This window comes from Onychostruthus taczanowskii, unplaced genomic scaffold (assembly GCF_017590055.1).
Source record: "Onychostruthus taczanowskii isolate IOZ18803 unplaced genomic scaffold, ASM1759005v1 scaffold14, whole genome shotgun sequence".
Lineage (NCBI taxonomy): Eukaryota > Metazoa > Chordata > Aves > Passeriformes > Passeridae > Onychostruthus > Onychostruthus taczanowskii.
Window position 1 is genome coordinate 14,995,818 of NW_024498573.1, and position 27,643 is coordinate 15,023,460.

General features: G+C 39.1%; 1 protein-coding gene across 2 annotated transcripts; it reads right to left on the minus strand.

The window, feature by feature from the left end:
* Positions 1-433: 433 nt before the first annotated feature.
* Positions 434-27,405, minus strand: LCP2 (lymphocyte cytosolic protein 2). Of its 2 annotated transcripts, none has more exons than XM_041397740.1 (21): positions 27,145-27,405; positions 24,376-24,438; positions 21,662-21,708; positions 16,159-16,227; positions 15,274-15,305; positions 14,214-14,248; positions 12,772-12,973; positions 11,925-12,025; positions 10,993-11,062; positions 10,654-10,737; positions 9,860-9,885; positions 9,751-9,770; positions 9,550-9,654; positions 8,625-8,655; positions 7,973-7,985; positions 6,845-6,965; positions 4,381-4,424; positions 3,425-3,528; positions 2,559-2,642; positions 1,453-1,608; positions 434-755 (listed from the first exon to the last, which is right to left on the minus strand). In XM_041397740.1, the coding sequence occupies exons 1-21, from the start codon at positions 27,220-27,222 to the stop codon at positions 633-635; spliced, it is 1,608 nt and encodes a 535-aa protein (XP_041253674.1). In that variant the 5' UTR covers positions 27,223-27,405; the 3' UTR covers positions 434-632. The 2 variants fall into 2 exon arrangements, with proteins under 2 accessions (XP_041253674.1, XP_041253675.1); XM_041397741.1 differs by lacking the exon at positions 27,145-27,405 and adding an exon at positions 26,298-26,407.
* Positions 27,406-27,643: the final 238 nt, after the last annotated feature.

Sequence of the window (27,643 nt, forward strand, 5' to 3'; positions counted from 1 at the left end):
TGTGGCACAGAGGATGTGCTCTGTGGGTGAGGTGTTCTGGAAGAGTGGGAACAAGCACTTTCACAGCTGGATAACCCAGACACAGATCCTGACAGGCACCTGCATTTCCAGGGCTGGAGGGCTTTTGGTGCCACTGAAACCTGTGTGTCCTTCAGATCTGAGTTGATCTTTTCATAGAAGTGAGCAGAGTTAGATTTATTGAGGAAAAAATTGGCTTTTATTCTGTCTACTCTGCAGCTTTGACAATGTTTGGGTCTACTCTGTATCACTCCAAACAACAGAATTGCTGCTGCAATTCTGATCCAAAAAAAAGAGCTCCTATGAAAGCACAGGCTTGTATGGATATTTATTTATGGTTCATCAAACTTGATGTGGAAATAATTTCAAGAGGATATACATATCTTGGAAGAAAAAAAAATCTCGTGTTGTATGATTAATGGACACTTTGTAGGAAAATTTTATTCATAGAGTACTGTATTTAAGGCATAATTTAAAAATAACAGAGTCCTTTTTCTTTGAAACTGTGAATTTTAATGACTTCATTATTTTAGTTTGCTGAAAAGGGAAATATCTTCAAGTTTATAAACTTCAGAAGGCTTCAGTACTATATGTGATCATCTCTAAAGTTTCATTTAAATATGTCCTGCAGCATATTTTAACATGCACTGATTTCTTGACCCTCTGTCTTTTCCATCAATCAGAAGAAGGGGTGTTCTTTGGAAGTGGTCAATGATATCTGCTACAGAAGAAAATTCCTGTGGGATGGAAAAAATGAGAATACTAAGGCCAAAATGTCAGAATTACCAGTAACCATTAGAAACAAAAGGTTTTGTTTTTTTAATTCTAAATATTTATCAATATTATAAAAATATATATAAGGTTCAGATCAACTGTTGTCATTCCTGCCATGATGTGTAGTTAAGTAACTCTGTGTACAAGCTGCTGCAATGTTGTATAATTAATTTATACAGTCTTGGTCTGTTTAACACATGTTGTTGCCACTGTGCTTGATGTGATGGCTGCACTTGAGAGTTCAGAGGTGGCTGATCAGTTCAGGGGTTCTGTCTGGATCAGAACTGCCAGGAGTGTGCTGAGCAGTCTGTCTGGTGCCAGCAAACCCACACAGTCCTGCAGGCTGGGGCTGAGCCACCAGCCTGGGAGCAAAGCTGGAACTTGGCAGGTATGGATTAGCTCTCAGCTCTGCATTTCCCTTATCTGGTATCTCAGTGGGAAACAAACATTCCCTAACCAGGCACGTGGATTTCTAATGGCTGTGCTCTAAGGCCACCCCTTCATTCCCTGAGTGCAAACAGCATAACCTGACTCTGCTTCCAGCAATAACAATATTCTCCCATGAATAACTGTGACAAGAAGCAGAATTCCAGCCCAGAACAGTCATCTGACACTGAGGAACAAGGCAGGAGATGTCTTGAAATGAAAAACACACGGTACCTCTTTTCCTTTCAAGCTGGTTCCTAACAAGTACAAGTGGTCCTGCTCCTGGTAGCGGATCTGGATGTTGTACACTTTGTCTCTGTACAGCACCATCAGGACATAGGGGTGAGTCACTGTTTTCCTTGAGCTGTCTCTCACCAGGAATGTTCCATCCTGAAACAGTAAAAAATGAAAGATGACAAATAGCAGACACTCCTGGGTTTGATCAGTGTAACAACTTTCACTAGAGCACTTGTGCTTCTAAGTGTTTCTTCTTTCTGAAATCTTTTTCCTTTCTGATAAGAGAAACTGCACCATTAAAGCATTTAAGTCTTTTGACAAATGTGTTGTCTTTCAGTTTGCCACTTCAAACTTTCCTCTCTGTTACAAAAGCAAATTCTAAAGGAAGGTAGGAATGGTGTTGTATGAGGGAGAGATTCCATTAAAGGAGGAAGTGAAAAGACTAAGCCTTACATCACTTTAACCAGAAGAGAAGTTCATTTCCACTAAGTGCCAATCACGTTTCCTACATGATGGATTTATAGACAGCTTCAAATAATGACATTGTGTAATTTAGGTAAAGGCAGTGATACTGTATCACTCTCTCTACTTGTCTTAATTTCAGATCTATTTTGACAAATCTTCCATTGAAATCCCTTTCTTAAAGGCACTGAATGGGACCTCATAAACTGGACTTTAGTACAAGTCACTGAAATGGTGCACATGCCATCTTCAGCTCATGGCAAATGCTGTGATGCAGCACAGGGTAACCACAACTCCCACAGCAATAATTCTATTTATCTTTATGGTATTAAAGATTATCTATTAAATATTATATATTTTATATATCATGTTATTATTTAATATATATTTATTCTATTATTTTAATAATGTATTATTATAAATGTATAAGACATTTATTTTTAAATTACTTATTTTAATTAAATTAATTTATTTAAACTATAATAAATATTTATTGCATTTTAAATGTATTTATTTCTATTTTTATATTTCATATTAAATATTCTATATTTAATCTATTTCCACATGTAGAGATAAGCCTTGTTTGAACCTGCAGCTCATCCGGCTGTTCCGTGCCCAGACAAGGGTGGGATTTGCAGTACCTTGTTTATCCTGCGGAGCGCTGCCTCTGCCTCGGGCCGGCTGACGAAGGCCACGTACCACTCCTCCTTCAGAGAGCCCTGGGGCTGGGGACAGGACCAGGACAAGGTCAGCTGCCAGGGAATGGCAACGTGCAAATAAGTAGAGGGAAATTGCAGTGTGAGGATGTGGGTCTGTGTGTCACGGATCACACTGCTATTTATTGTGGCATGGAAAGTGCTGCTAAATTGTTTTAAATTACCTGCTCGCTTTGATAAATTTGAAAATATTACAGATCTAGATATTATGCCTCTGCAGGTAAGCTAAGAAAACAGATATTTCCAAATACTTTCAGTAAAAGATTTTAAGTGGCATATTCTCTTTTGTCTACCTGGACACTAGGCACAAAGGCATCCTTTGCCTTGTCTGTCTGTTTGTTTTTTAGCTATCATCTGAGACAACTGTGCAGACTTCCTGTGAATGCACTATTTATGATTACCCAGCAGTGTTATCACCATGAGTGGTTTGCTCTAAACTTGTTTTATTTAAGGAAATGTGAAGCAAAAATGCACTTAAAAGAATGAGTCCTTTTCTTATCAAAGTTTTGTGGAAAGAGAACTGAAAGTTCGATACTGCTTGAAGGCAGTTGTGCAAAACAAGTAATCCAGAAAACAATATTTTTCTTATTTTGCTCTTTTGGGTTTCAATTATTGTTGTTTTATCTTGGTGAGGACAAAATAAGACACTACAGTTTGACACAGAAAAGGAAACTGAAAGCACTCAGCAGTGTCCTGACAGTGACTACTGACTAGAAAAACAACTTTGTAAGGTGTTGTCTCTCAAAACTGGAAAACTTGCAGTCTTTACAGTTGTGGTTCGTGTTTTGTACCTCATCTTGCTCTGTGTTTGCCTGGTGAACAATCTGTCTGCTAGGAATTGGCAGTGGAGGTCTCATGTCAGCTGGGCCTCGGGAAGGAGATCTGCTGTTGCTGCCTTCAGAGGTACAAAAGTAGAAAAACAATGTTAAAACCAGGAAAATAACTTCATCTGTGCACCCACGGTGTAGGATCTTGATTTTATGAAGCATAAAGTATTTTTATCACCCTGCTACTGAGACACCTAGAAATTATTTGAAATCAGCTTTAGGCTTCTCTGTGAGAGCCAGGTTTGTTATGTAAGTCCATCCTTGGTGCACAGGGAATTTAACTGAGCTCTTGTGGTTCAGATCTCCATAAGAACAATTAACTTGAAATAGGGGTGACATTTTATCAGTTTCTGTACCACAGTTGCTCACTTGAGAGCACCTTGGTTTCTTTAGAGACAGAAGTAACATTGTCTCTTTGCAATCCTTGCCTTCTCAGCAATTAGAAAGTAAAAAGTGTCACTGTAGGACACAGCTGTTACCATGTGCAAAAAAATTACTTGTAAAGCAATTGATATCTAAGTTTTCTCTATTTTTTTTTCTTACAAGATAAATATGGAGCATATTTCACATGAAAAGTATTTGCTAACCTTTTTGGGGAGTATTAGCATACCACAGTGATTTGCATAGGTCAGCTCTAAGTACTGTACAGAAAAGGATGGTTTTATGAAGTTTGACACTAGTTGAACTAGGGAGGAAGCCCAAACTTCATGGGGGAGAAAAAGCCCAAAATCTTTGATTCAGACTAAGTAAGGTACACAAGAAGCCTTTCAGGAATTTGACCGTTTTCTGTTTACAGTCAAAGCAGAAACATCCATAGGAAAAAAAAAAAAACAAACCTATTATATTGACTGCACTTAAACTACCTTTCAACTTTCATTCACTTAAAAAAGAAAAACAATGTAAGGATGTAGGATACAAACCTGGATGGAAGCGTGGTGGTAGAGAGCCAGTTGAAGACAGGTTTCTAGCATTGTTTAAAAAAAAAAAAAAAAAAAGAAGAAGAAGAAGAAGAAAAAAAAAGAAAAAAAAAAAGAGTAGTCAGTATAACTACAACATTTCTCTACATTTCTGTGCTCTGATCACCTGATCTGGACTTTTGTGCCCATTTTACAGAATGTGAGAGCCCCTTGAGACCTGTGCAGGGTGAGGAGAGCCTTCTCTTTTTTTCTTTTTGTTTTTTATTTCCTTCTTTTTGTTTAAGTGGATCCACCTTTAAGTTTACCTGGAGCTCAGTATCTGGCAATAAGGTAATCAGTAAAGGCCACAGAGACTTCTGTAGCAGGATCAATGCAGGGGAGCATTCAGCTTGTGGAGTTCTCCCAGGGAATGGCTCTGTCCTTCCCCAGACCAGAAAGCTCACCCGACCTTTCTCGCTGGGGGGGTTCCACTTACAGAGTTATTTTTCTTGCAGGTTCTGTAACATTGTTAAAACATTGATAAAAATGCATCTTCACATTTATGTTGCAAGCTGGGAAGGGCCAGCAACATCAGGGGCTGGGTTATCTCCCACAGGAGGAAAGGCTGAGGAGCTGGAAGCTGAGAAGGCTCAGGAGAGATCTTTTAAAGCATATAAATACCTGAAGGGAGAGCCAGGCTCTTTTCACTGCTACCCAGTGACAAGACCAGAGGTTCCCTCTGAACATCAGGAAATATTTTTTAATGTGAGGGCAGGCAAGCACTGGAGCAGGTTGCCAAGAATGTTGTGGAATCTCTCTTTCCTTGGAGACATTCAAATGCTGTCTGGATGTGGTACCAGGCAGCCTGTTCAAGGTGACCTTGTTGGGTAAGGGGTTGGACCACAAGACATCCAGAGATCTCTGCCAACCTCAACCAACATCCAAAACTGCTCAAAATGGAGTCCCACTCTTCAATTTCTGGGACTTTTTTGTTGTTGTTGTTTCTTCACCTAATTGAGAACAAATTGCCTGCACTCCTTTCCTTTACTGTTCATATTTCTCTTCTGCTTAAATGAGCTGTTAAAAAGGCTCTGAGATAAATATGCTAATTTTGTTTGCACAACAAAAACACCCTATCATTACTTGATTTATGGGAGAGAATCAGTCAACCCAGGGGCCTCTGCTACAGCAAAATTTGGCAATGCTCTTTGAATATAAGCAGAAATGTTCATCATAGGAACAGTTCAATTTGCATATGACCTTGCTATTGCTACTGCAGTATTTGTTTTGGTGTTAGCAGTTCCAGAGAATGATGTAAATGTGAGGAATTCATCAAAGAACCATTAAAAAAATACAGAGATTAGAAAATGTGCATCAGACATGGACTCAAGGAGCCCACTCTAAGTCATCAAAGTCCAAGTCTGTTGCATGGTACATCAGAAATCAAAATTTAATTAGGGGCTCCTCTGTCTGGCAAGTGAAGGTATAACAAATATTTGTAAGTTGAAGCTGGGAAAAAATTGCAGCAAGGTTCACAATTTTAAATAGGAATTATCAACCATTAGAGTAAAATTTAGTGAAAGGGAGGTGAAATTCTTTCAGATTCAACTCCGGACAACTGGGGTTGTAGAAATTTTTACTTTTGAAGTGTGAGGAGTTGTAGCTCTAACACTTAAGGGGTCCTAGAGTGTGCAGGACCCCTTTGTCCTGAATCCTGCCTAGTTTTGTAGGAGATGATCCCTTCCCAAAAGGACTGGTCATTCTTATGGACCCTCCAAGCAATGGGAGAGCAATGGGTATCTCAAGAATGGAAGCCTTGTACTGTGTAGGGTCTTGATGCCATAGGATTTAGCTTTTCTATTTTTCAGATCCTGCACTGCTTTAGTGTATAGCTCTAAAACTCCATGGCCTGTCAGCTGCTGACATTCATTGAGATAAAACAATTCCTCTCTAGGCCTGGAACTCAAGGACACCTGATTGTCTCAGGCCCAGAGAGGTGTAAACAACAGTGAACTGGGGGGATAATTTGGAGTAAATTACTTCATTACCTGAAGCTGTAATTGGAGGATTAACCCCTGAGATGTAAATGAACCAAACTTAAAGTTGTCTGAAAAACTTGTGACCGTTGTCCATCCTGGGTATAGCCCCTTAGAGGCTTTTGACTGCCCAAGGTGTACCTATTGAAGGCCTTCAATAAATACCTGCTTTTATTCTCTTAAGTTTGTCTAGCCTCTGTTCTAGGTGGCCACTCCAATGCATCAGTTTAAAAAACTTCCTTGCCGTAAAACAGAGAGACTCGTGTTTTTTTCTTGGTTGCCTGATGTACACTCTCTGCTGCACTGACACCGAGCTTCAATTCTATAAAGGATTCTCCTGGGTAGTAGGAACAGCACTAATTAGCATTGTGTAGTGGCAAGGGCACAGGCTCAGTAAAGAACTACCAAGAGACTGAGATTCAAAAGGAATGACCTAAAATGGTGGAACAAACCTTTCTGCAGCAGGAATGCTGTTGGATCCTGGCTTAGGTGGAGGCTTGACAGATTTGGGTGGGAATGCATTGGAGCTGTATGGGGGCAAAGACAGCTGTGGCACTGGTCTTTGCAGGGTTGCTGTGGAGAGGAAGAGAAGGAAACTTAAATCCTACATGAGATATTCTTAAATGAAGTAGAATGAAGAAATTCTGTCACCTTATTGCTATTGAATTAGATAAATATAATGCAATAAACAGTCCTTGATGTGTTAGTTACAGACTGGAAGTTCATATGGTCAGCTAAGAACTTAAAAGTAGGTATTAAAATTAAAAATAAACTGGAACTGGCTTGAGCAACATTTACATTTTCTAACATCTGTTTTGGATAAACCACAATTCAGGTACCTTAACTGCAGAAGGTGTTTCATGTTTTCTGTCATGTTGCTTCTAAATAGCAGAGTTGATCTCACCTTTTTGAACATCACTCTGAGATTTCTCCCAGCATGAAATAAAACATTTTCTTTCTACGGTGTCCTCAGACCTGAACTAGCAGTAAGAGTGGAACAGGTTAACTGTGCTCTGCACAGCTTAAATAACCTTATTGTTTATGGAGGCTTAGGGGCAGTGATAATTCATAGAGACTTGGCCAAATGTCCTGCTTCTGTTATGGAGTCACTTTACCAACTCAATTTCAGAAATCAGCATTCTGCAGTAGTTTATAAACACTGGTGGCACATGGAAGAAGTTCTGCTGCTCTTCATAAAGGTGACTAACACTGCACAGAGCCTGGTGCCAGCAGGGTTTGCTGGGGACTGGGAGACACCAGGTTTCTGTTTTCAGCTGTTTGATGCTGTGTGCAGAACACAAATATCTCTAATGTAATGTATTCCAAAATAAGAAATCCTGCTGTCTGGTAACTGGCTGACTGAAGGAAGCTATTAGCTATTGATTTCCTGGGGTTTGCGGCTTTGATATGTAAATCTGCATCAGAGAATTCTACTGCCTATCAAGGTACCACCTGACTTTAGGAATGGCTCTAATGAAGTAATTTCCTTTGTTTTTTGGGGTTTCTTTTTAATTTTATTTTTTTTTAGAGCTAAGACAAAGAAATATTTCCAGACTTGAAAATCCTTGTAGAATACTTACTGTCTTCTTCATCCTGGGGAACCAAAAAAAAAAAAAAAAAAAAAAATTAGCAACATATTATAACACAGTCCTTAAGAATGTTTTACAAAGCAAAATCTGGACACTGGTGAATTTTGAATATAGAAGGATTCTAATATCTACAATGTCACTTCCCTCTAAAATGTTGGGCATTTTGTCTTCATGCAACACCAAATAATTTTTGAAGTTTTAAACAAGATGTGTGGTAGATGTCCCATAAAGCATCTTGACCTAAAATAGTCAGAAACTCTCAGGACATATAAACTTTCCTTATTCCTTCAAGTAAGTGTAGACTCTCAGAGTTATCTAAAAGTGAAACTTTTAGGTCAGCTTAAGCTGAAAAAAATCCCCAGAAGCCCAAATCTTTTTTAAGCAAAACCACTTCTCCTATGTCATAGAAGAAATCCTGGCCTTATTCTTCCTGTTATCCAAGATAAAGTTCTCAGGGAACAAACTGAGCTTGACACAGAAGAACTGTTCAAAAACATCCCATGAGCCATGAAAGATCCATGAGTATTCCTTACAATTTATAAAAGAAACTAGTTTACCTTTTCCAGCATTATTAGTTTATACAGGTATTTAATTTTACTGTAACCCTTATACTTTCAAATATATGCTTTGAGACTATACTTACTTCATTTTTCTTGTGTGGTGGCCAACTGGGTCTGAAATGAAAACAAAACATTCATCATAGATTAAATAATACTCATTCACTTAATGTGCATTAGGCCATATTTTCAACTAGAACATGAATTTATAGTAAGTTTTAAAGATCAATGGATTCAGAAACACTTTTTTTTCCTCATAAGAACATCTAAGAATGTAATTTTCAGCCATAATGTAATGCATTACTCTAGTCCTTAGCCCATCTTGACTTTGTCAACAAGGAAAATGTCTGATGAATTGATTGTAAGATTAGAGCTTAAAACAAGCTTGTACAATGATGAAACAGTCTTCAAGTCTTGAATTCATAATATTTGACAACACTGCTGGAGCACATCATAAGGATATCAGGCTTTGCTTCTCTGATCAATTATCCTGGCTGGTTAGCAGATCTCAATGATTTCTTCTCTTGTTTGAAGTGCAGTCAGTGTTCAGCCCCCAGGTGGCCTAGAAAAGGCTGGGGAATGATGCAGTTCTGCTAGAAAATGCTGCTGGCTGTTAAGAAGCAGTTTTGCAGGGATGAATAAAATCAATGGGATGAAAGTACAGTTTTCCTTTTCTAACACCCTAAAACAGCAGCAATAGAACTCATGTAAGAACGTTCCCTAGAACAAGAACTTGCTCTGCTGGAAGAAACAAGGATCATCTATATCTTTGTACAGCTTGGGAGCGAGTCATGCCCCACGTAATGGCTCTTCCAGATATGACTGGAGAGAGTTTTTCTGCATTCACACCTTTCTGCGGCTTCAAACACATCCTGTGCATATTAATGAACCAAAACTTTGATACCCACAGACCCTGCTGTCATGCAGTACCAGTAAATCCTGTGTTGCTTGTCCATAGTTTTGTTAAATTTCATTTCTCCTTTACTGAATTTCAGTGACATAAGCACTTACTTTCCAGGGCTTTGCTTCCTTAGAGGAGGTGGGTTGCCTCTTTCATATCTGTCACTTGGTGGGACAGGAGGTTTTGGCATCATTGCTAACTGTTCTCCCAGGGATCTAAAGCAGGAGTGAGATGATGATGAAATAAAGTCAAAATCTGCTTATTAAAAAATAACTGAGAAATACTGGCAATTTGCAGAGGACAAATCTTACCTTAGCTGTGAAACCAGAGGCTGTAAAACAAGGAATAGTTAAGAGAATATGTAAGTGTATCAAAATAGGCAAAAACTATCAATAATCACAAAAAAAAAAAAAAAATTACCTTTTCAGGAATGCCTGGCTTCTTCCCTGAAAACAGCAAAAGCTTACATTTAGAAAAAGTGGAAGTTAATTAGTTAAACTTCCTATGAAATAAATGAGTTTTGAATAAAACTGAAAGTTAATCTTGCTGGTTGAAGAACTCATATCCTGAGATGTAAGCCAGAAAAATATTTTGGCTTTGCAAGTTATGGTAAAAGTGCAATCTCTCTTATTGAAGGGAAATTTAAACATTTTCAACACGGCACATGTCACAATCACATTATCTAAGGTTCAGCTTTGAACTACTGGATACTTTCTTGCCATTATATAACAGATAAGACTTTAGATAATAAATAAAATTGTAGAGTCATATCTGTAGATGTTTTGTATAATGTGGTTTTCAGGTCTGAAGGAAATGCCATTTTTTTCTGTGTCTTATTAATTCTCTGCCTTCTTTTAAGTCTGTTGCCACACTACCTAGAGCAGTGTATGCAGAGTTTCATTACCTTTGTATGCAAAGGTGGTTTCTTCCTTTAACCTGCTAAATATTTCCTTGTTCAGTCACCTAGGTGTACATCAAGCCTTTATTGCACAGGGTTCCCATAATGTATTTCTGTTCACCTGTCTGACCCGGGGTTGCTGTGTTCTACATGAAATTTCTCTCCCACTGTAAGCTCTGCTCACACCATTTATTTATAAACACATTACTTTGATTACATTTGGTTGAGCCTTGTTCTTTTGCATTAATTATATACAAACTGATGATTTTCAGTAATTAAAGCAACCCCAGTGATATTAATGTGAGCAAATACTGACCTGATCCTGGGCTTTCTCTTTCATATGGGGGAGCAAGGCGATCCAGAGAGGGTTTGGTGCTTCTGTCTATGGAAGGAGCTGGGGCTAAACACAACAACTGTGTGAGATCATTTGGTGGCACCAATATATCTTTATTTTGCATAGATTAGAACTGGTGTTACTTCTTAAAAAACAATTCAGACTCCTGTATGAGTACAATTGTATGAGTACAGTTGTTCTTAAAACAACAATTCAGACTCCTGCATAAGGAGCAGAAGAGAGTGGAACTGAGGGGAAAGAGGAAGAAGTGCTGCACAGGCTGTGGGAAAGCTTTACAAAGAGAACACCAGCTGTACTCACGTTTCAAAGGCTTCACGTTTCTGTCTCTGCTCAAGTCGTTGTTGCTTGGTGGAGGAGGGAAAGCTGGCAGCTAGAACAAATATTCCACAAGTGGTTAAAATGTGTCTTCACCTTTCTGTTTGGAATGTATTAACCCCACCACACTCATCTGCCAGTCTTGTGTGGCACAGCACAAGGAGCAGGTCTCTGCTCACTGCAGGGAGGACAGGAGCCAGGCACCCTCCTGAAGCATGACAAAATCAGTGGTTTTTGTTGGGTGCAGAGTTGCCTCCATCTGCTGTGCCTCCCAACACTCCAGTGGGATGTCTCCTCAGGAAGGGGAGGTGTATTGTCAAAGGAAAGGAACAGGAGCTCCAACAACACTGCTGTATCTCTGTGACACTGCATCAGTCCCCCCATCACATCCTAAACCTTTATTTGTGTAAACATTGGTAGGTTTAGTGTACATCTGTTCTGGCAAACACTGAACCTATAGTGCCAGCTGTCAACAGCACAAGAGCTTTCAGTTTTGAAGTATTCACAGCAGGAAAGAAAGGAATCAAATCTTGGTCATCACTATTCTGATTACACAGTCTCTTACACTCTTATGTGGTCCTAATTCAATTGAGCAGGTGCTAGAAGTATAGCTTGGAAAAACATAACCTTTTTTCAAAACAGAGGCATCTCTTACAAATATATATTATGTGGGAGAGGCATTCACAAGTAGGAGTATATCTCCAGTGTAAGAATCAATGAAGTAATATAAAATAATTAAATATATTTCTCCCATGAAATTGAATTGTTCCTTGAACAATGGCCACCTTGTAAGAGAGTTCAAATCTATTTTGATGGCTTCTTTTTCATACACTAGGTAAATAAAAATGGCCCTACACTTGGACTCCTAAGAAGGTCCTGGGATAGGAAATAGGTGAGATATTAAGACAGGAACATACAGTAGCACTTCTTCCCCCAAATGAGGCTGGGCCAGGTCGCTGGGGCGGTACTGGAGGCTGATGTGGAGGCTGATGTGCTGATCTGGTTGTTGTAGGTCTGTCTAAAGAAAACAAAAATCCCAAACTAAACAACTACACAGAGTTTGGTTATTTAATACTCATTCAATCTTTATGACAAGGAGCCCTTACAAGAACCTGGCTACTGAAGTTAATAAATCAAGACATTGCTGTAGGATTTGACTGGCAGTAGCTTTACGATCAGTGTTGTGTTGGGAGACCAACAGGCTGGCCTGTCCCTGCGGGGGTGACTCCCCTGCCAGCCTCTGGGCCACAGGATTGATTTCATTCCCTGCAGCACAGTGTGTGAAACACCAGCCAATCTGAATGGCAGCCTTGTGCTCCTGAATGGACTCCACACCTGCAGGCTGCTGAGGATTCAGACATAAAACAAAAAGGACAGGCAGGGACAGCTAATTGTTCTTTTCTCATGTTTCACGAGGGTTTTTTGTCATTGTTGTGAGAAGCTGCTCTGTCCAAGGTTGCACTGCTAAAGCTACTGCAGCGTGTACGTGTGTGTGACTTCATACAGGTTCAAATTAAAGGCCAAATAATGCACACATCACACAAAATTAATCTTTATTCCAACAGAGCTCGTCCAAAGTAGAAAATGTAACTTTAAAAGTCACAAACTCACAGAGTTTGTGTCACTAAATCTTGGTCATGAACTACACTGTTACCTTCAAGGAAAAACCTTCTGTGTTCCATTATTAGCCACCTAAAATATGGCTGAAAACATGGGAAAATCTAATTTGTAAATTATTAATAGCCCTTAATTTTTAGTAATTACCTATATAATCTGTGCTGCTTGGAAGTGACTTGGCAGGAAATATGACACTGTGATGTGCTTCTTCATTATTGGATGGAGGTGGCTCATAGCCATCACTGTCATGTTCTGCTTCCTCAGGCTCCTCTGTTGGTGATTCATAGTCAGCCTCATCTTCCTTATCCTCGTCTTCATCAGGGCTTTCATAGTCATCATCATCATCATCCTGGCAAACGAGCACAAAAAGTGGATGCTGGAAGAGAGCACTAAACCCTGCAGAGCAGTTTTCTTGTGGTCTTTCACCTTGTGGCCTTTTCTGGAAAATACCAAACTTTTACAACCAGTTTGAGGGGGGAAAAATCTGTTGAAATAATACAGGGAAAGGAGGAAACATTCCACTAATGCATGGAGCACTCAAGCACTTAAGAAAGGAAACAAATATCCTCTGATGACAGTGAGTGCAGTGGGAGGTCAAGATAAGGTGCAAGTTTGCTGAAAGTGTTTCAGGGAATGGACAAGGCACCAGCAAACAAGCCGGTGCTCGTAGGAACACAGTGGAGCAGCACTTGAGGCTGCTGATATTCATTCTTGCTTTCTAACAGGCCCTCTAGCATGCAACCCAACTTGTGAAAATTATTCATAAAAACTGAGGTCTTTAGATTGGGTCTTGATGCCCTCGTGACCCAAACCAGCCCCGTTTGCAGGACCTCATAAGTGTCAATATGGTCATTGCACATCTGTGCAATCTGCCAAGGCTGCAGAGAAAAAGAACCCTCCAGTTGTCATTGGTACCACAGCTGGAATTTCCAGAGTCCTCTGCCCTGGCACAGAGCCCACGTGCTCTGTAGGTGGTTACTTTTATCTCTTGTGCTCCCAGAATAGCAGCAAATCTCCTGTGAACTTAGTAACAAGTGGCTTCTAAAAATGCCTCTCCCTCTTATTTTTGGACAAAAGCCATTAGAACTGGTTAGCCTGAGATCTTCATAAACTCAGGCTGTGCATCAGCAGCTGGGGTGGGTGTATTTCACCTAAAGACCTTGTTGAGGCATTTCCTATGCCAAAAGGCAGAAGGAACTTCTGCAGGCTAAATGGCTTTTTTTAAAAAATCCTGTTAAACAAGTTGGCTCTAGAGACTAAAATGGCAAGGATGTGCCACTGAATAACACAGCAACCTTGCACCTCTAGCCACCTCATTTAAGAGCTTGAAAGAGGCATGTAAAACCCAGCTGTCATTCTGTGGGGACCTGATCATAGGCTGGGAGCCTCTACTCGAGCAGTGGAATAGGAAGGCAATTCTGAATTTCTGGGGAGAACCTTTTCTCAGTGAGGAAATCTGTATGCAGCCACTCCCACCATCCCTGCTCCTGCTTTTCCTCCCCCAGCTGCCCCAGCTGTGCTGCCCAAGCATTCAGGGCAGGAACAGAGAGCCCCCTGAGCCAGGGCGTTTCCTTCACCCAAATACTCACAAATGAAGACCAGCCACCATCATCCTGGGCGTACCCTGTGCAAAGAAACACAACCACACATTTCTGAGCATGGACACCTTTGTCAGAGATGTAACAACTTGACAGAAAGTGTGCAAGAGGTTTCACAGCGACTTCTGTGAGCCAGAGAGGTTTGATAAGAGGATCCATGTTTACCCCTGAAAGAATTTTCTACCAAGGTCGTTGATATAGAAACCAAGAAAGAAAGAAGGAGAAATAAGAGAAACCTGCAACTGCCTGTTCCAATGGGCACTTTGTCTCTCATGACCAATGGGCAAAGTGTAAACTTATGAGTTTTGTAAGAATGTATAAAAAGCATGCATGCTAGAACAAAAACAGGTTTGAAGCCTTCTGAAAATGGAGTGTGCTGCTTTGTAGTGTGACCATCAGAACTACGACAAGAAAGAACCCAACAAATGCCAGGTGAGTTCTGGACCTCAGCGTGTGCCCCAGGAAGGAGCTGTTCTTTCAGAGGCAGGCTGGCACTGATGAGGGTACATTCAGCCTGGGTGCTGGCACTTCAAGTTTGTCCCACTTAATCCAATTAAAATTGTGTAATTCAAAGCAAAATGCTTTCAGAATGAGCCCAGACTTCTTATTATTTAAGACTTCTTCTTGTTTAAGTCTATTTTAACTTTCATAAAAGAAGGATTTGGTGGTTTTTTTAATTTCAGCTTTCCTCTCTAATACAGTGATGCCAGGAGGAAAGGCAGGTTGTGGAGATGGTGGAACAGAAATAGATAAGCACTGATACAATTTATTGGGTTAAATAAAGACATTTTGACTATTCTCAGGTAAAAGTCTCTGTTCTTGCCTTCCTTCACCATCTTTTCTCGTTAAAAACACTTTTTCTTACTTATTGTCCTGCATCTACACTTTTCTTTTTTGAAACTTCTTTATGCTCCTGTATTTTCATTTATTGTTTTGGATTTTTGGTTCCTAACCCTGCTCCCCTCTGTTGACTCTGCTCTGCAAGTATTAATTTAACATTTTAATATTTTTAAACACGTCTTGTTGTTAGGGTCTGCCAATATTCACTTACCTGTGTTTTCTGGAGATTTTTGTGTTTGGGCCCTGTAACAAAGATACAAAAAATAAATTCTTTCTATTAAATGTTTGATGCTTCTGTTGCAAATAAAAGCAATAGTTAACTGTCACAGTAGAAAGAAGTTTACATAGATGAGTTTAACTCTGCCCAAAATGCCAAAAACACATTACTTGATATTTACATAGAGGATCCTCATAAAATCTAAACTGTTTCAAGAAGAATTGAAGTCAGAGAAATCAAGTGGTTTGAAGCAAGGGGACTTAGTAAATACATTTACCAGTCCTGAAAACAGAAACTTCAAAGTCAAGCTCATAAATGTAAGGTTAAATAAGGTTTTTTATGGTTTTCAATTCAAGTTTTGGATTCCAGTGAATGGAAATGTGTAAAATCATGTTATCAGATGATGCAAAACCATGTTATGTAGACTGGACTTGGTTTTCATTGGGTAGGGACATAAATTGTTCTTTTCTCATAGTGTTCTTGCAATTTTTGCTCTTCTTCTATTGTGAATGTTATATTCAGTGACAAATATTAACAGTTAAAGAGTATAATGATGTATAGATCTGTGGAATGCATTAATGATGATTTATTAATAATATATGCCCAGGCTTCATGGCCTTCTTAAGGGCTATGTGCTCAGCTGGAAAATTGCATGAAACGTGCGAATGTTACTTGGTTCTGGACACAGCAGAAGTATTTGGGGTGTTCGTGGGCTCAGGATTTGGTATTTGATATCAGACGACATTAATGAAACAGAGCTTTAGTTTATAGAATGTCCAGGCTGCATTTGTGATCCAGGCATTATTGATCAAATGAAAACCAGTCCAGAAAAGATCTATCTGAAAGCTTTGAACAAGAAAGCTGAGTTGTCTTACTCACCATTTTGGAAGGAAAGAGGAGAGCCTCCCTTCATTTTTGTTTATTTCTTGGCTTAATTTACTAACAATTCTATTGGAAAGAAGAACAAAAATAGTTTAAAAAAAAAAAAAAACCAACTTGAAACCCATCACTTGTCAAAGCAGCTAAATTATTTTCTTTGCCATTATCTCTCAGTTTTTGCTAAATTTAATCTGGTAACTAATTATTATTATTTACTACGTGGTAAAACCACTGAATTTACCATCTTATTGCTAAGTTCTGCTACAGCATATCCAACTACAAACTAGACTCTTTTTCCCTTGGTAAAACCCCATGTTGTTGGATTGTGATAAAAAATAAACATTAAACCCAGCAAGCCTTAGGATCTTTGGGTGTTGTAGATATCACACCGCTTCAAATAATGGCCATGGCATTTGTATGATTTTTCATGGATAAAGCAAATAATACTTCAGGAAAACAGAGCTTATGGCTGCAAAACCAGGGATTAAATGTTCCCTAAAACTCTTCTCTATTCCGTTTGTGTTCCTTCCTCTGCAGCCAAGCAAACCCTGCATCAGAGAAGGGGAAAGGCTGATCTAATTCCATGTTTTAATACACTTTCAGGGCATGGCAGAAATATTAATGGAATATCAAGAGGCTATAATTTTATGCCTGGAGAGATCTTTCCAAGTGGAGGACAGTCAGTACTGAGATTCACAGGGTTAATTCTACAGAGACACCAGAATTCTGCTGTGCTACTAATGAAGTTTGCCTCTATGACTATTTTGTTTCAAAGAAAGCTTGGGATGAACCATGATCTGATTCTGAACTGTCATCATTTCTTATTGAGGAACATACAACTACAATGTTGTTTCCTTTTGCTGCAGGGGATAAGGAAGTTGCTGTGTGAATAACAAATTCCATGTGAGACATCAGGAAATATCCTGGGGTGAGCAGTGCCCTGCACACATCAGTGCTTTGGTCAAGAGTTATGGAATTTGTCTGTGGCTTATTCCCTGCTGTAGAAGAGGCAGAGGATCTTTCAGAATGTCTTGGGGTTTTTTTTCAGCTAAAGAAGTAAAATTAAGTTCTCTGGTTTTGGAGCTAATAATTCTTAGAGTTCAGACTTCCCTGGGTGTGAATGAGACCTGAGTGTTTGGAAGCTTTCTGGACTAAACCTGGGCTGGCTGCTATGAGCATTTACACCAACTGGTTTTTGAGGAACAACTGAGAGGAAGAAGTTGATCATCTTATCTTGCTGCCAAAACATTAATCATATCATGCTTAAAATACAGGGTCTAATCTTTACTTCTAGTTCATTTGAAATGCTTCAAACCCATGGCTCAGAGGGTTTATTAGAAGAAAGCAAATTTTAGGAAGGTCAGGCTTTACAAGCAAGGTTCTCAGGGAAGATTGGTGCACTGAGCAGCTGAGCCTGTCACCCTGTGAGGAAGGAAGTACCAAAACCACACTGCTCTCTGAGCTGTGGGAGTGGATGATAGGAGAGGATAAGGCAACAGCACTTGCAGAAAATGTTACTCAGACTCTCATTCTCTTTCTACCTCCTCCACCAGTTGCTAAACTTAAAACTGGCAGGAAGTTGAAATTTTTTAAAAAACCCACACAACCAGCCCCCAAAACAGGACTCCAAAACTGGCTTTTGTTCACTCAACTGCAGATACTGTTGACATGAGAAGACTCCACTCTACATGTATTGGGACAAAGGGTTAAGACTGGTAAGAGAGGTGGAAGACTAATTCCCCTGGGGCCAGGAGGCTGCACGGTTGCATGCTGAGCACTGTCAAAAGCATAGTTGGTGATCCAAGACTTTGGTTTGACCTTTGAGAAGACTCTGCTGGGCAGATGCAACGCTGTGTTACTGACTTCAAAACAGACTGAACACCAGTTCTGTCCAAACCTTTAGACCCCAGCTGAGAGCATGTGTGCACATGCACTGACATCTTTTACCTTTTCAATAGAGAAAGTGCAGATTTCTCAATTTTTATGTTTGTACTTCTACTCCTCTGAAAGTAGAACAATGTTCAGACTGTGCCATGTTTGCAGCCTCTGGCTGTGTCACACTGAGGTGGCAGATCCAGGAGTGCAATCATGAGCTTTCTGCTGCTGGAAATTTCTGCCAGTGCTGTGGGATACACTTTGGAGTGCTGTGGGAGGTGCCTTAAGATTTTTCCACAAGGCTGGAAATTCCAAATCTCAGGCTTGACATAAACCTGCCACTGGAATAGCCAGAAGGATCAACAGCATCTTGAAAATTTGGAACCCTTTTCTCTCAAGATAGCAAACAACAGGAGTGACAGACTAATTCCAGTGTTTATATCATGGTTCAGGTGTCAACCAGCCACCAGTGCTGTTTTCAATGAAATCTTTACTTTTCTGTCTATGAATTCTGAACACAGTAAGTAAGGCACATTCTGTTGAATGTGCTTTAAAATATTTTGCAAGACCCAAATTTGTTCTCCACAAGTAGAAAACTTCATTACCTTCTCTGACTGGCAGTAGTGCTAAGGAACAATAGGAAAACGCTGTTTTTTCTCTTAAGCTGCAAATTGGCCTCTTGTTTCATTAGATTTATTATTAAAATATTAGTAACACCCTCATGATTAGGTTAGGACTGATGGTCAGTGTCTGCTCTGTGTAAAATACACCAAATCCCTTCCCAGTCTCACCAGTGTTTCTCTTTCAGGACTGTTGTTTGTGAGGATTCAAGTGTGTATCTAAACATAGTGGTATTAATATTAACTTTTTTAGCAAAGTTTTCCAAAAAGAGTTCAGCCCTTTCAGTGGAGTATGCTAAAGATTTTAATAAGTATTTTCATTTTCAAAATAGTGCTTAAATTTGTGGTTCTTTGGTTTTTATAAAGAAGCCAGAAGTTTTCTGAAGACGTGCACCTGTAACAGGGCTGGTGGAGATGAATTTTCAAAATAATAATTCATTAGTAATAACAGAAGGTTGTAGAGTTTGACAATTAGATTCAGGAAATGACCTGTCATACCTCGTAATGACAATTGTGACCTACTTTTGATTCTTGAAAAGTCGCAGAATCATCCCCAAATAATGACACAGTTCTATTCAAACCCTGAGCAGTGGCTTTGCTCAGAGGTACTTGTTTAGCAAGCCCACACACCCAGCTCAGGGTCCTGTACAGATACAGTCTGTGCTTTGCAAACCTTGTGTGATTCCAGGTGCTGCTTCCACGCAGGTCAGAATATTCCTGCTAATTTACTGAGGAGCAATCTCTCTTGTTAATTTATCTTTTATTCATTTGGTCACTGGCCAAGGCTGTAACACCTGCTGTTTATATTAAGCTTTTTGCAGGGTATGCTCAGGTTTTACCACTGCTATTAAGTATCAGGTAGTGTAACTATAAAGTGCTAATGCTTCTCTGAGCTTCTAGAACAACTCTTGCTACAACCAGTTGAGGTTTACATTATGATACAAAAGAAAAGTGTGACTGTGTTCTAGCAGAAATCACCAGCCAGCACTTTGTGTTTCAATGAGGGTGTGGAGAGTCTGAAGTAAAGAAATTAATGTCTTAAAAAATGGCAGCTTCTTCTGCTCATTAATTCTATCCAGGACGGCTGTTTTGGGGTTAAGTGAATTTTTGGTTTATTGTTGTCGTTGGGGTTTTTTTTTGGTGGTTGGTTGTTTTTAGTGAGAACCAGTTCTCTTCCCTAGTAAAGCTCTAAATTCTTGTTTTAAACAGTGTCATTACATGGAGGACTTTTCTGCATGTATAATCACCATATTCCAGTGAATATTTTGCTTGTTTGTAAGTATGAAAAAGTTCCAGAACTTTTCTTCAGATTTAAGTATCTACTTATTTATTCAGTTCCTCAAGCTGTGCACCAAGCTTCACTCTTCTTTTAAAGCTCATGATTTCAAATTCTCTTCTTGTTGGGAAATCCAAAAGATCTGAGTGAAAATGCTGTTCAGCTTCTGCTGGGGTGTAGCACATGAGAAACCCAGAAGACCTGTCTAAAAAGGGCTGTTCACTTTTCTGGGGTGGGAAAATCAAACTCTGAGGTATCAATGGGTTCGATGAGGAGGCAGAAGCACCTCCACATGGTTAGATTTCATTTTAATCATCACCTATGGCATTAATATCTCTGGTATGTCTCAGTTTATCAGACCATCCACTGACTACATTTCTCTCACGAATCCAAAAGGAAATCACCAGAAGTTCTCAATATTAAAAGCTCAGACAATGAGAACAAGAGGTAATTCTGCCAAGGGACTGCTAAGGAGGGACAAATTATCAGAGAATTACAAGTTCTACAGTATGGTTAGATGAGTCTGTCACTGACAATCTGGTCCATCATCAACACTGTCAAATGTTTCTTTTAATTGAAAGTGAGTTCAGAAATTCCGAGACATCAGAGCATCTTCTTTAAATAATATCTGGACCTCCTTACTAACATACTGTACACCACCAACCCCTCCTATCAGGATATTTATTATGTGAAAAAATAGATGTGATTTTAAGAAATATGTCACATCCAAGGCTTTCAAATTCAGTCCTTCATATCTGACCTGAACAAGGGTGTCCTGCTGGGTACAGCTGTTCCCACCAGCTCACCCATGAGCACAAAATGTTTCAATACTCTTGTCTTCCCCAAAACACCTTCCACAATCTCTGATGCAACAGAAAAGGCAAAGCAAATTGTATCTTGTGTAGCAAAATCAAGTTATCCATGAAGGGAGAGAGTCTGCAACTGGGAAATGAGCAATAAAGACACAGCCATGCTGGAGAAGCTTAAATTCCATTTTTTCCTCCCTCCTTTGTTTGAAGAGCTCCATGTGTCTCATGGTTAGAAACCTTCTAACCTCCAGCTTAGATAGGTAGCAGAGAACTCATAGCAAAATAAAATCCTTCATTTTTCACCATGAAATATTAGAAGAAGCCAATTTCTCTTATTCAGTATTGATTTAATAGGATTCTTTTTCTTCATTAAGTAACTTCTATGAAATTATGGAAGCTACTGAGATGAACTGGAAACTTTTTCAAGGCCTAATCCACAGAAGCTGAGAAAAGCTATTGAACATTGAATCACATGGTCCAGACTGATTTCTCTTGAACACCCACCTAAAGCAAAAGCACATGAAAACAATTTCAAATGCTCAGCTGTTGTGGACATAACAGACTTTTTTTTTTTTTTCCTTTAAGTTAAAGTCAACAGTTGAGCAGTGAACAGTTAAGTCATACTTCAAAGGTAATACTTGCACAAAAGTTTAACCTTTGTGGAGCTGCTGTCAGTCAGAGAATTTATGCACGAGTTCTTTTGAACATCCCCCAGCCAATCTTCTTGTATTGTATCATTTCGCTTGAGCAGTCATGACAAAACTCATTTTATTTTGGAATATTCTTCTTTTTCTCTCAGTACACTCCAGTAAACAAGTCTCTAACCAATCACTCACAAATCATTTGCCTGATATTTCCTATGAGACTTCAGCGCTAAACAGCTAAAATCATTTTTAACATTAAAATAGTTTGACTTTACTTACGGCACTCTGAGCTTTGGGAATTTCTGAATATCATTTTCAGACATGTTCTGGAAAGGAAACACATGGGATATGTGACAAAATTGTCCATGGAACACCCTGTGACTGATCCAAGTGAGTCATACACATATATTCAAAATGTGGCATGAATTCATGTGGTATTTATGTGACTTCAGAAGCCAGGTATATTGAATTCCTTTGTGTCTGCACAGTGAAATTAGGCAAGACTGCGCCTGATTGCAAAATTTCAGGGTAGATTTTAAAATACAGAACCTTTGGCTGGAGTGTTGTTCTAAGAACCTTATCTGTAACAGAGTACACGAAGAATCCCCTGTTCCAGGGGACACAGAGCTGGAAAACTCCTTGGACTTAAAAGCAGCCTTGGCAGCCTAAAAATTCCTTCCAGAGCCAGGGATGGGGGGAGGATGTTTGTTCCCCCTAGAACCTAAATAATCCTAGAACCTAAAAAAACTAGAACCTAAAAAATCCTTCCAGAGCCAGGGATGGGGGAGGATGTTTGTTCCCCCTAGAACCTAAATAATCCTAGAACCTAAAAAAACTAGAACCTAAAAAATCCTTCCAGAGCCAGGGATGGGGGAGGATGTTTGTTCCCCCTCAGCCTCTGGACTGAGGTTCCTCCTGACTGAGATTGTGTCTGGAAACCTTTCCTGATGCTCCTGCAGAGTCATCCCTTCTCTTCCTCCAGCATGTGCAAGTCCACAGTTAGGACGGATTCAGGAATTATGAAGAGTTTGGATTTTGTTGATTTAGTGTTTTGTTTAGTTAATCACAAGCGTCATGAATTCTCTTTGGAACAGGGATGATAGTCTGGTTCTTTTTGTCTTTTTTACTGGTAACAATAATAGGTTTCTAATTAGACATTGGTTCACAAAGCTGTCAGTGTCAAAGGATAGAACAAATCCTATCTGTGTTTTTCCAGACTATTTTGCCTCTGGGAGGAGTGAAACACAGGCAAAATGTCCTGCTTTTATGGAAATATCTTGCAGTACTTCCTGAAGAATCATATTTTTTCTAAAGGCTTTTTAAGCTTCTCTCTGGAGTTCTATTCTGGTGATAAATCTGACAAATATTAGAGGTATAAACTCTTTTACAAGGGCACATTTCTGTTTTAAATAATAGAGAATTTTATTAGAATAAGTTACATGGAATCCCTTTGGCATTATTCCCACTGCATTTCAATAGGCCTTTCCTTGTGGTAGCCAGTGGACACAGAAAGGTCACTCTGAAATTAACTCTGTTATTCTGATTCATTTTAGAGCAACATTTTTCCACCAGGTTTATCATGCAGATCTGACAAGAGCTACAAACCCAGCAGACACTTAGCCTGAGCAGCTGCTTCTGAGCAAAAAAAGATGTTTCTTAGGAAAACCATTCATAAAGAGAAGCAATTTTTTCCCAGATTGCTTTGTACTCTGGAATATTTTACTGGACATCTTCCTCTGTGGTTCTGTTTAACAAGTGAACATTTTCCTTTTTTTTTTTTTTTCCATTATACACTTGCAAAGTAATTCGAAAGCTTAAAAAGAGTTTGAGCAGAGGTGAGCAGCTGCTTGGCTTGCTCAGTAGAAAGCATCCTTCAAATCTGCTGGGAGCCTCTGAAGAGCTGCTGCACTCTGAGCTAATTACAGAAAACTCTGGAAATAATAGAAAATCACAAAAATCGCTTAGAAATCACAGGGTTATTGCACTTTCTATTCGCACCCCACAAACTCCCAGAATGTCATTGTGCTCCCAGAGGCAGAGGTCCCACCCCAGCCACAGACCCTCAGTGCCTGAGCTGAGGAGAATCTCCTGGGGCTGGAAGAACAAACCCCGTGACACATCTGAACCATGCTGACTGCACCCTGCAGCAGCAGGGGGGGTCAAATCCTGTTCCTACAACAGGGGCTTGAAAAATTTTATGTTTTGTTTCAATGAAATGTCAAAAAACTGAACATTAGGACAAGTAAATGAAAAATACAAAACTTTAGAGAAGGTATGCGGAGATCTCCCCACTATGAGTAATTAAATAGAAAAAAATTATTACTTCTGGGGAAATAGAATGGCTAATATTTGAAAATAAAAGTAAAAAGCAGTAATACTGAAAGCTCCTTCACATCTTCATGGATATGTATTTAAGACCTGGAAACAGCTGCTATGTCAGTGGAAGTTATCAGCTTTTTTCTAAAATTAAGCCAAGCCTTGAACAATGTTGATTTAAAGCCACTGGGACTTTGCTTACTAGTTTTGATGGTCTTTTATTTTATTGCCTTTGTGTATTGCTACAGAAGAAATCTGATTTTATCTATAAAGGAATGAAGGAGTTATTCCAATGAAAGGCCAGTCATCCTGAGCAGGGCTCTGTCTTTAGTATGAGAGGATAAAAAATAAATGTGGGTTTTCTGTTGTTAATATTTGAAAACAAGAACTTCCTATAAAGGAAGAGGTGAATTCAAGAGAAGATTATTTGTTCAGAACTTCCCTGTCAATTTAAAAAATATTTAAAAATATTCATATTGAACAGCATGCTTGGCTCCCAGCATTCCATATTTAAAGCAAGTTATCTGGCTGATTTTAGCAAAAGCATTTACCTCCCATATTTATACCTCAGGAACCACCTGGAAGGTGGCTCTTCATCTGCCAGTGCAAAATAAGGAGGAATCAGAAACATCACGTGGTTGGAATTTTACAGGAAGGAATTTTACAGCTCCACTTACCAAAAACCTCTGTCCATTTATGCTGTGCTTCCTCACGACTTTCTCACAGTCCTTGTACTTTAGCTGTCAATGAGAAGAAGATGATTATTGCACCCTTAACTCTAAGAATCAATTAAGACACTTAAATATATGGCTGGCTTTGAGTAGATGCTTTCAAGATATCTTTTGGTATGCTATGGCCTGCCTAAATGGCTCATTGTGTCCCATAAACATGGATTTTTATGGCAGACATCCTTCAGTGAACTTAAAGGTTTTCATCCATTTAGGAACACGTTATTCCTTACATTTACAAATCACTTCACCATTGCCTGGCCCAAAGAAATAACAGAAAACATGGATTATTGTGGTACTGACTGGGATGAGCAGCTGCAGAAGTAGAGCAAAAACCCTACTATTATCCAGGAATACTAAAGCTGACTGATCCCAGCCACAGAATTCACTATTGTGATCAAAAAGCTTTCGCTTCTGGATGGAAATCTCATTTGTTAATCCTGGAAATTATCTAAAATATTTGTAAAGCTTTTGCACAGGGTTGTGCTTTCCAGTAGCATTTAGGACAAGGATATGCTCTTTAGAAGCTGCTCAGGTACAGGTTGACCACAGAGCAAGACATGACATTTAAACATTTCCAACAGTTGTCCTAAGTTTGATTTTGTTTGTTTTGGTTTTTTTTTTAATTTGAACAGTAATCACATAATATAGGAACACAATTTATATTTTTATATTTATATAAATATATATATATTTATATATAATTATATATATCTATAATTTTTATATTTTATATTTGATATTTATATATTTCTATTTATATGTTTATATTTATTATCTGGTAGTTTTCTGTTTCAGCTGGGTCAGGTCCATATCAGAAGGAGCCCAAAGAGCAGGCAGACAAAGTGACTTTTGGAGGCTTCGAGACAAAAGAATAACTCTTACTCTGTCTGAAACTTGAGTCAGTGAAAGTTCTGCAGACAAAGGAGCCTGTGCTGCTGGGACAGCTCCCCACAGCAGAGAAGCTCCTACAGGGATCTTTATTTCCTTTGTAGTTCTATTCCTTTTTCATTTTAAGGTGTAACATTGTAACCTGGCGTACAGAGCCTGGAAACACCCCAACAGCAGAGAGGATATTTTTAGGAGCCACCTTCAGTTATTCATATGAAGAAAAAGACCTAAATCAGGTAAATATTTTAGGATACAGATTAAAACTTTTGTACAAGCTGAGGACTTAAACCTGTAAATAATTTCTTTCCTACAGTGAGTGCTATCGTGGTGCTACCAGCACAGATCTGTATGCAGGGGGAAGCAACACAGCACTGTGTTCAATCACTGTGTATCAATCTTGAAATAATTGATAAAAATATGATAAAAATAATAATATGGTAAAAATAATATGGTAAAAATAATTTATAAATATTGGGAGATATTGAAAATTTGAATAATATTGAAAATATTGAAAACTATTATAAATATTGAAAAATAATATGATAAAAATAATACTATAAAATTTGATAAAAACAACTTATAAAAATGCTGTTTAGCTCTTAAAAATAAACCTTGCAATATCCCAAATATGAACATCTTTGCTGTTTCTAAACAAAAAAACAAACAAACAAAAAAAAACCACCAGAAATTATTTGAAAATTTGGTTCATTCATTCTCTGAGTTTATCTCAGAGATAATATCTTGGAGTTTATATATATCTCCGAGTACATAATATTCTCTGAGTTTATCTGGGGATAAGATCTGGTCACTTGTGACAGGCGCCCAGAGCTGGCTGACTTGGGCTGACATTCTTGTCTTACTCAGGTTTTTTAGATGACTTAAGCAGCTTTTGCCCTGATTATCTCCATTCTGGAGAGTGTCCTGATCACTAGAAGGGAGGCACTACAGATAAATGTGCACTTAGTTATGGTGGAACTTACAGTTTATCATTTTCTCTCTGTTCAGAATATTATTATCAGATCTTTCAGAAAGCCGTTTTTTCCTTCCTAATTTCTTGGAAATGATGGTCCAACTTCCCTCTGCACCGCTGCTGTCATGTTTTTCGTACTCGTCTGAAGTTACCTGTTGATAATGATCTCATCTGTTCCATCTCCAGTTTTTGGTTTCACTTTCCTGTGCCACTAACTCCTGCGCCCTAAAATTAGGGGCTTGTGAGTAGTTGGCAGTTTCACTTCTCTGGAGATTTGGTAGACACAGATTCTATGTTTGATCTGCTCATCTTTATTAAGTAGTTCTGCATTCTACCATCAAACTTGCCTCAACTCCCCAGATTAGACTCTCACAGAGTGGTAGGAGCCATTGAAAGGAAAAAAACCCTTCACATTATTTCAAAATTAAGCCCGAGCTGTGCCAAGTTTTACAAGTCTAGCCATGGATGTGATTAACAAAGATATTCAGAGGTTCTTTGTTACACCCAGCAATTTGGCAAAAAATATCACTTCTGAAAATCATTGAAGATGAAACACAAAACTTGTAATCTTCACACCTTAGTGCCTTCTGCAGCTGTTAACGTGTGACACCAACAAGCATTGCAGCGACCTGTTTATTTTCTCCAACTAAGCCACGAGGTTCTCTTACACCCAATTTAAAAATCCCTTTCAAGATTCATTTTCACTGACCAGTTGAGCTCAGCTCCTCATTTGACAGCGGTTTTGCTTTTAGTTCAGCAGCGAGCTTTGCCTGTTATAAAATACCTGAATTTAGCCCAACCAATGTTCCAGCAGTTTGCTCCTCCATCAGATGAAGACAAAGCACAGCCAAACTCACCGTCCTGAAATATTCTGCCAAGTCATCTGGGTCCCAGGTGAGCACGTCGGAGCGGTAGGGGACGTTCCGCAGGTCCATGGTTGGTTTTCTCCCCAGAGCACTCAGGAGTGTTCACAGCCCTGCTGCCAGTGACACAGCCATGGATTCCCTCTCTGTGGCCACCCCCAAGGAATTCCTTGTCCAACCTCCAGCTGCTTCTGTCAAGGAACTGTTCTGGTCAATTGAAATTATGCTGTGAGTTCGTTGCAGAGAGAGACTGCTTCCTCTGGTACAAAATGGTCTCTTCTCTGAGAAGTTTCAGCTAGTCACCCTCACCACTTCCTTTCTCTGAATATAAATAAGTAAACAAGGAAGCACAGCAGAGGCTTGAAAATGCTCTGCCTGCGACATAGAAGTAAATGCCTATGGACCCTAATTGCTTTTAATTACATACATAAATATTTATGTATTTACTCACATTATACATGCATTAAAATATTGTTATATTATCTGCATAGCT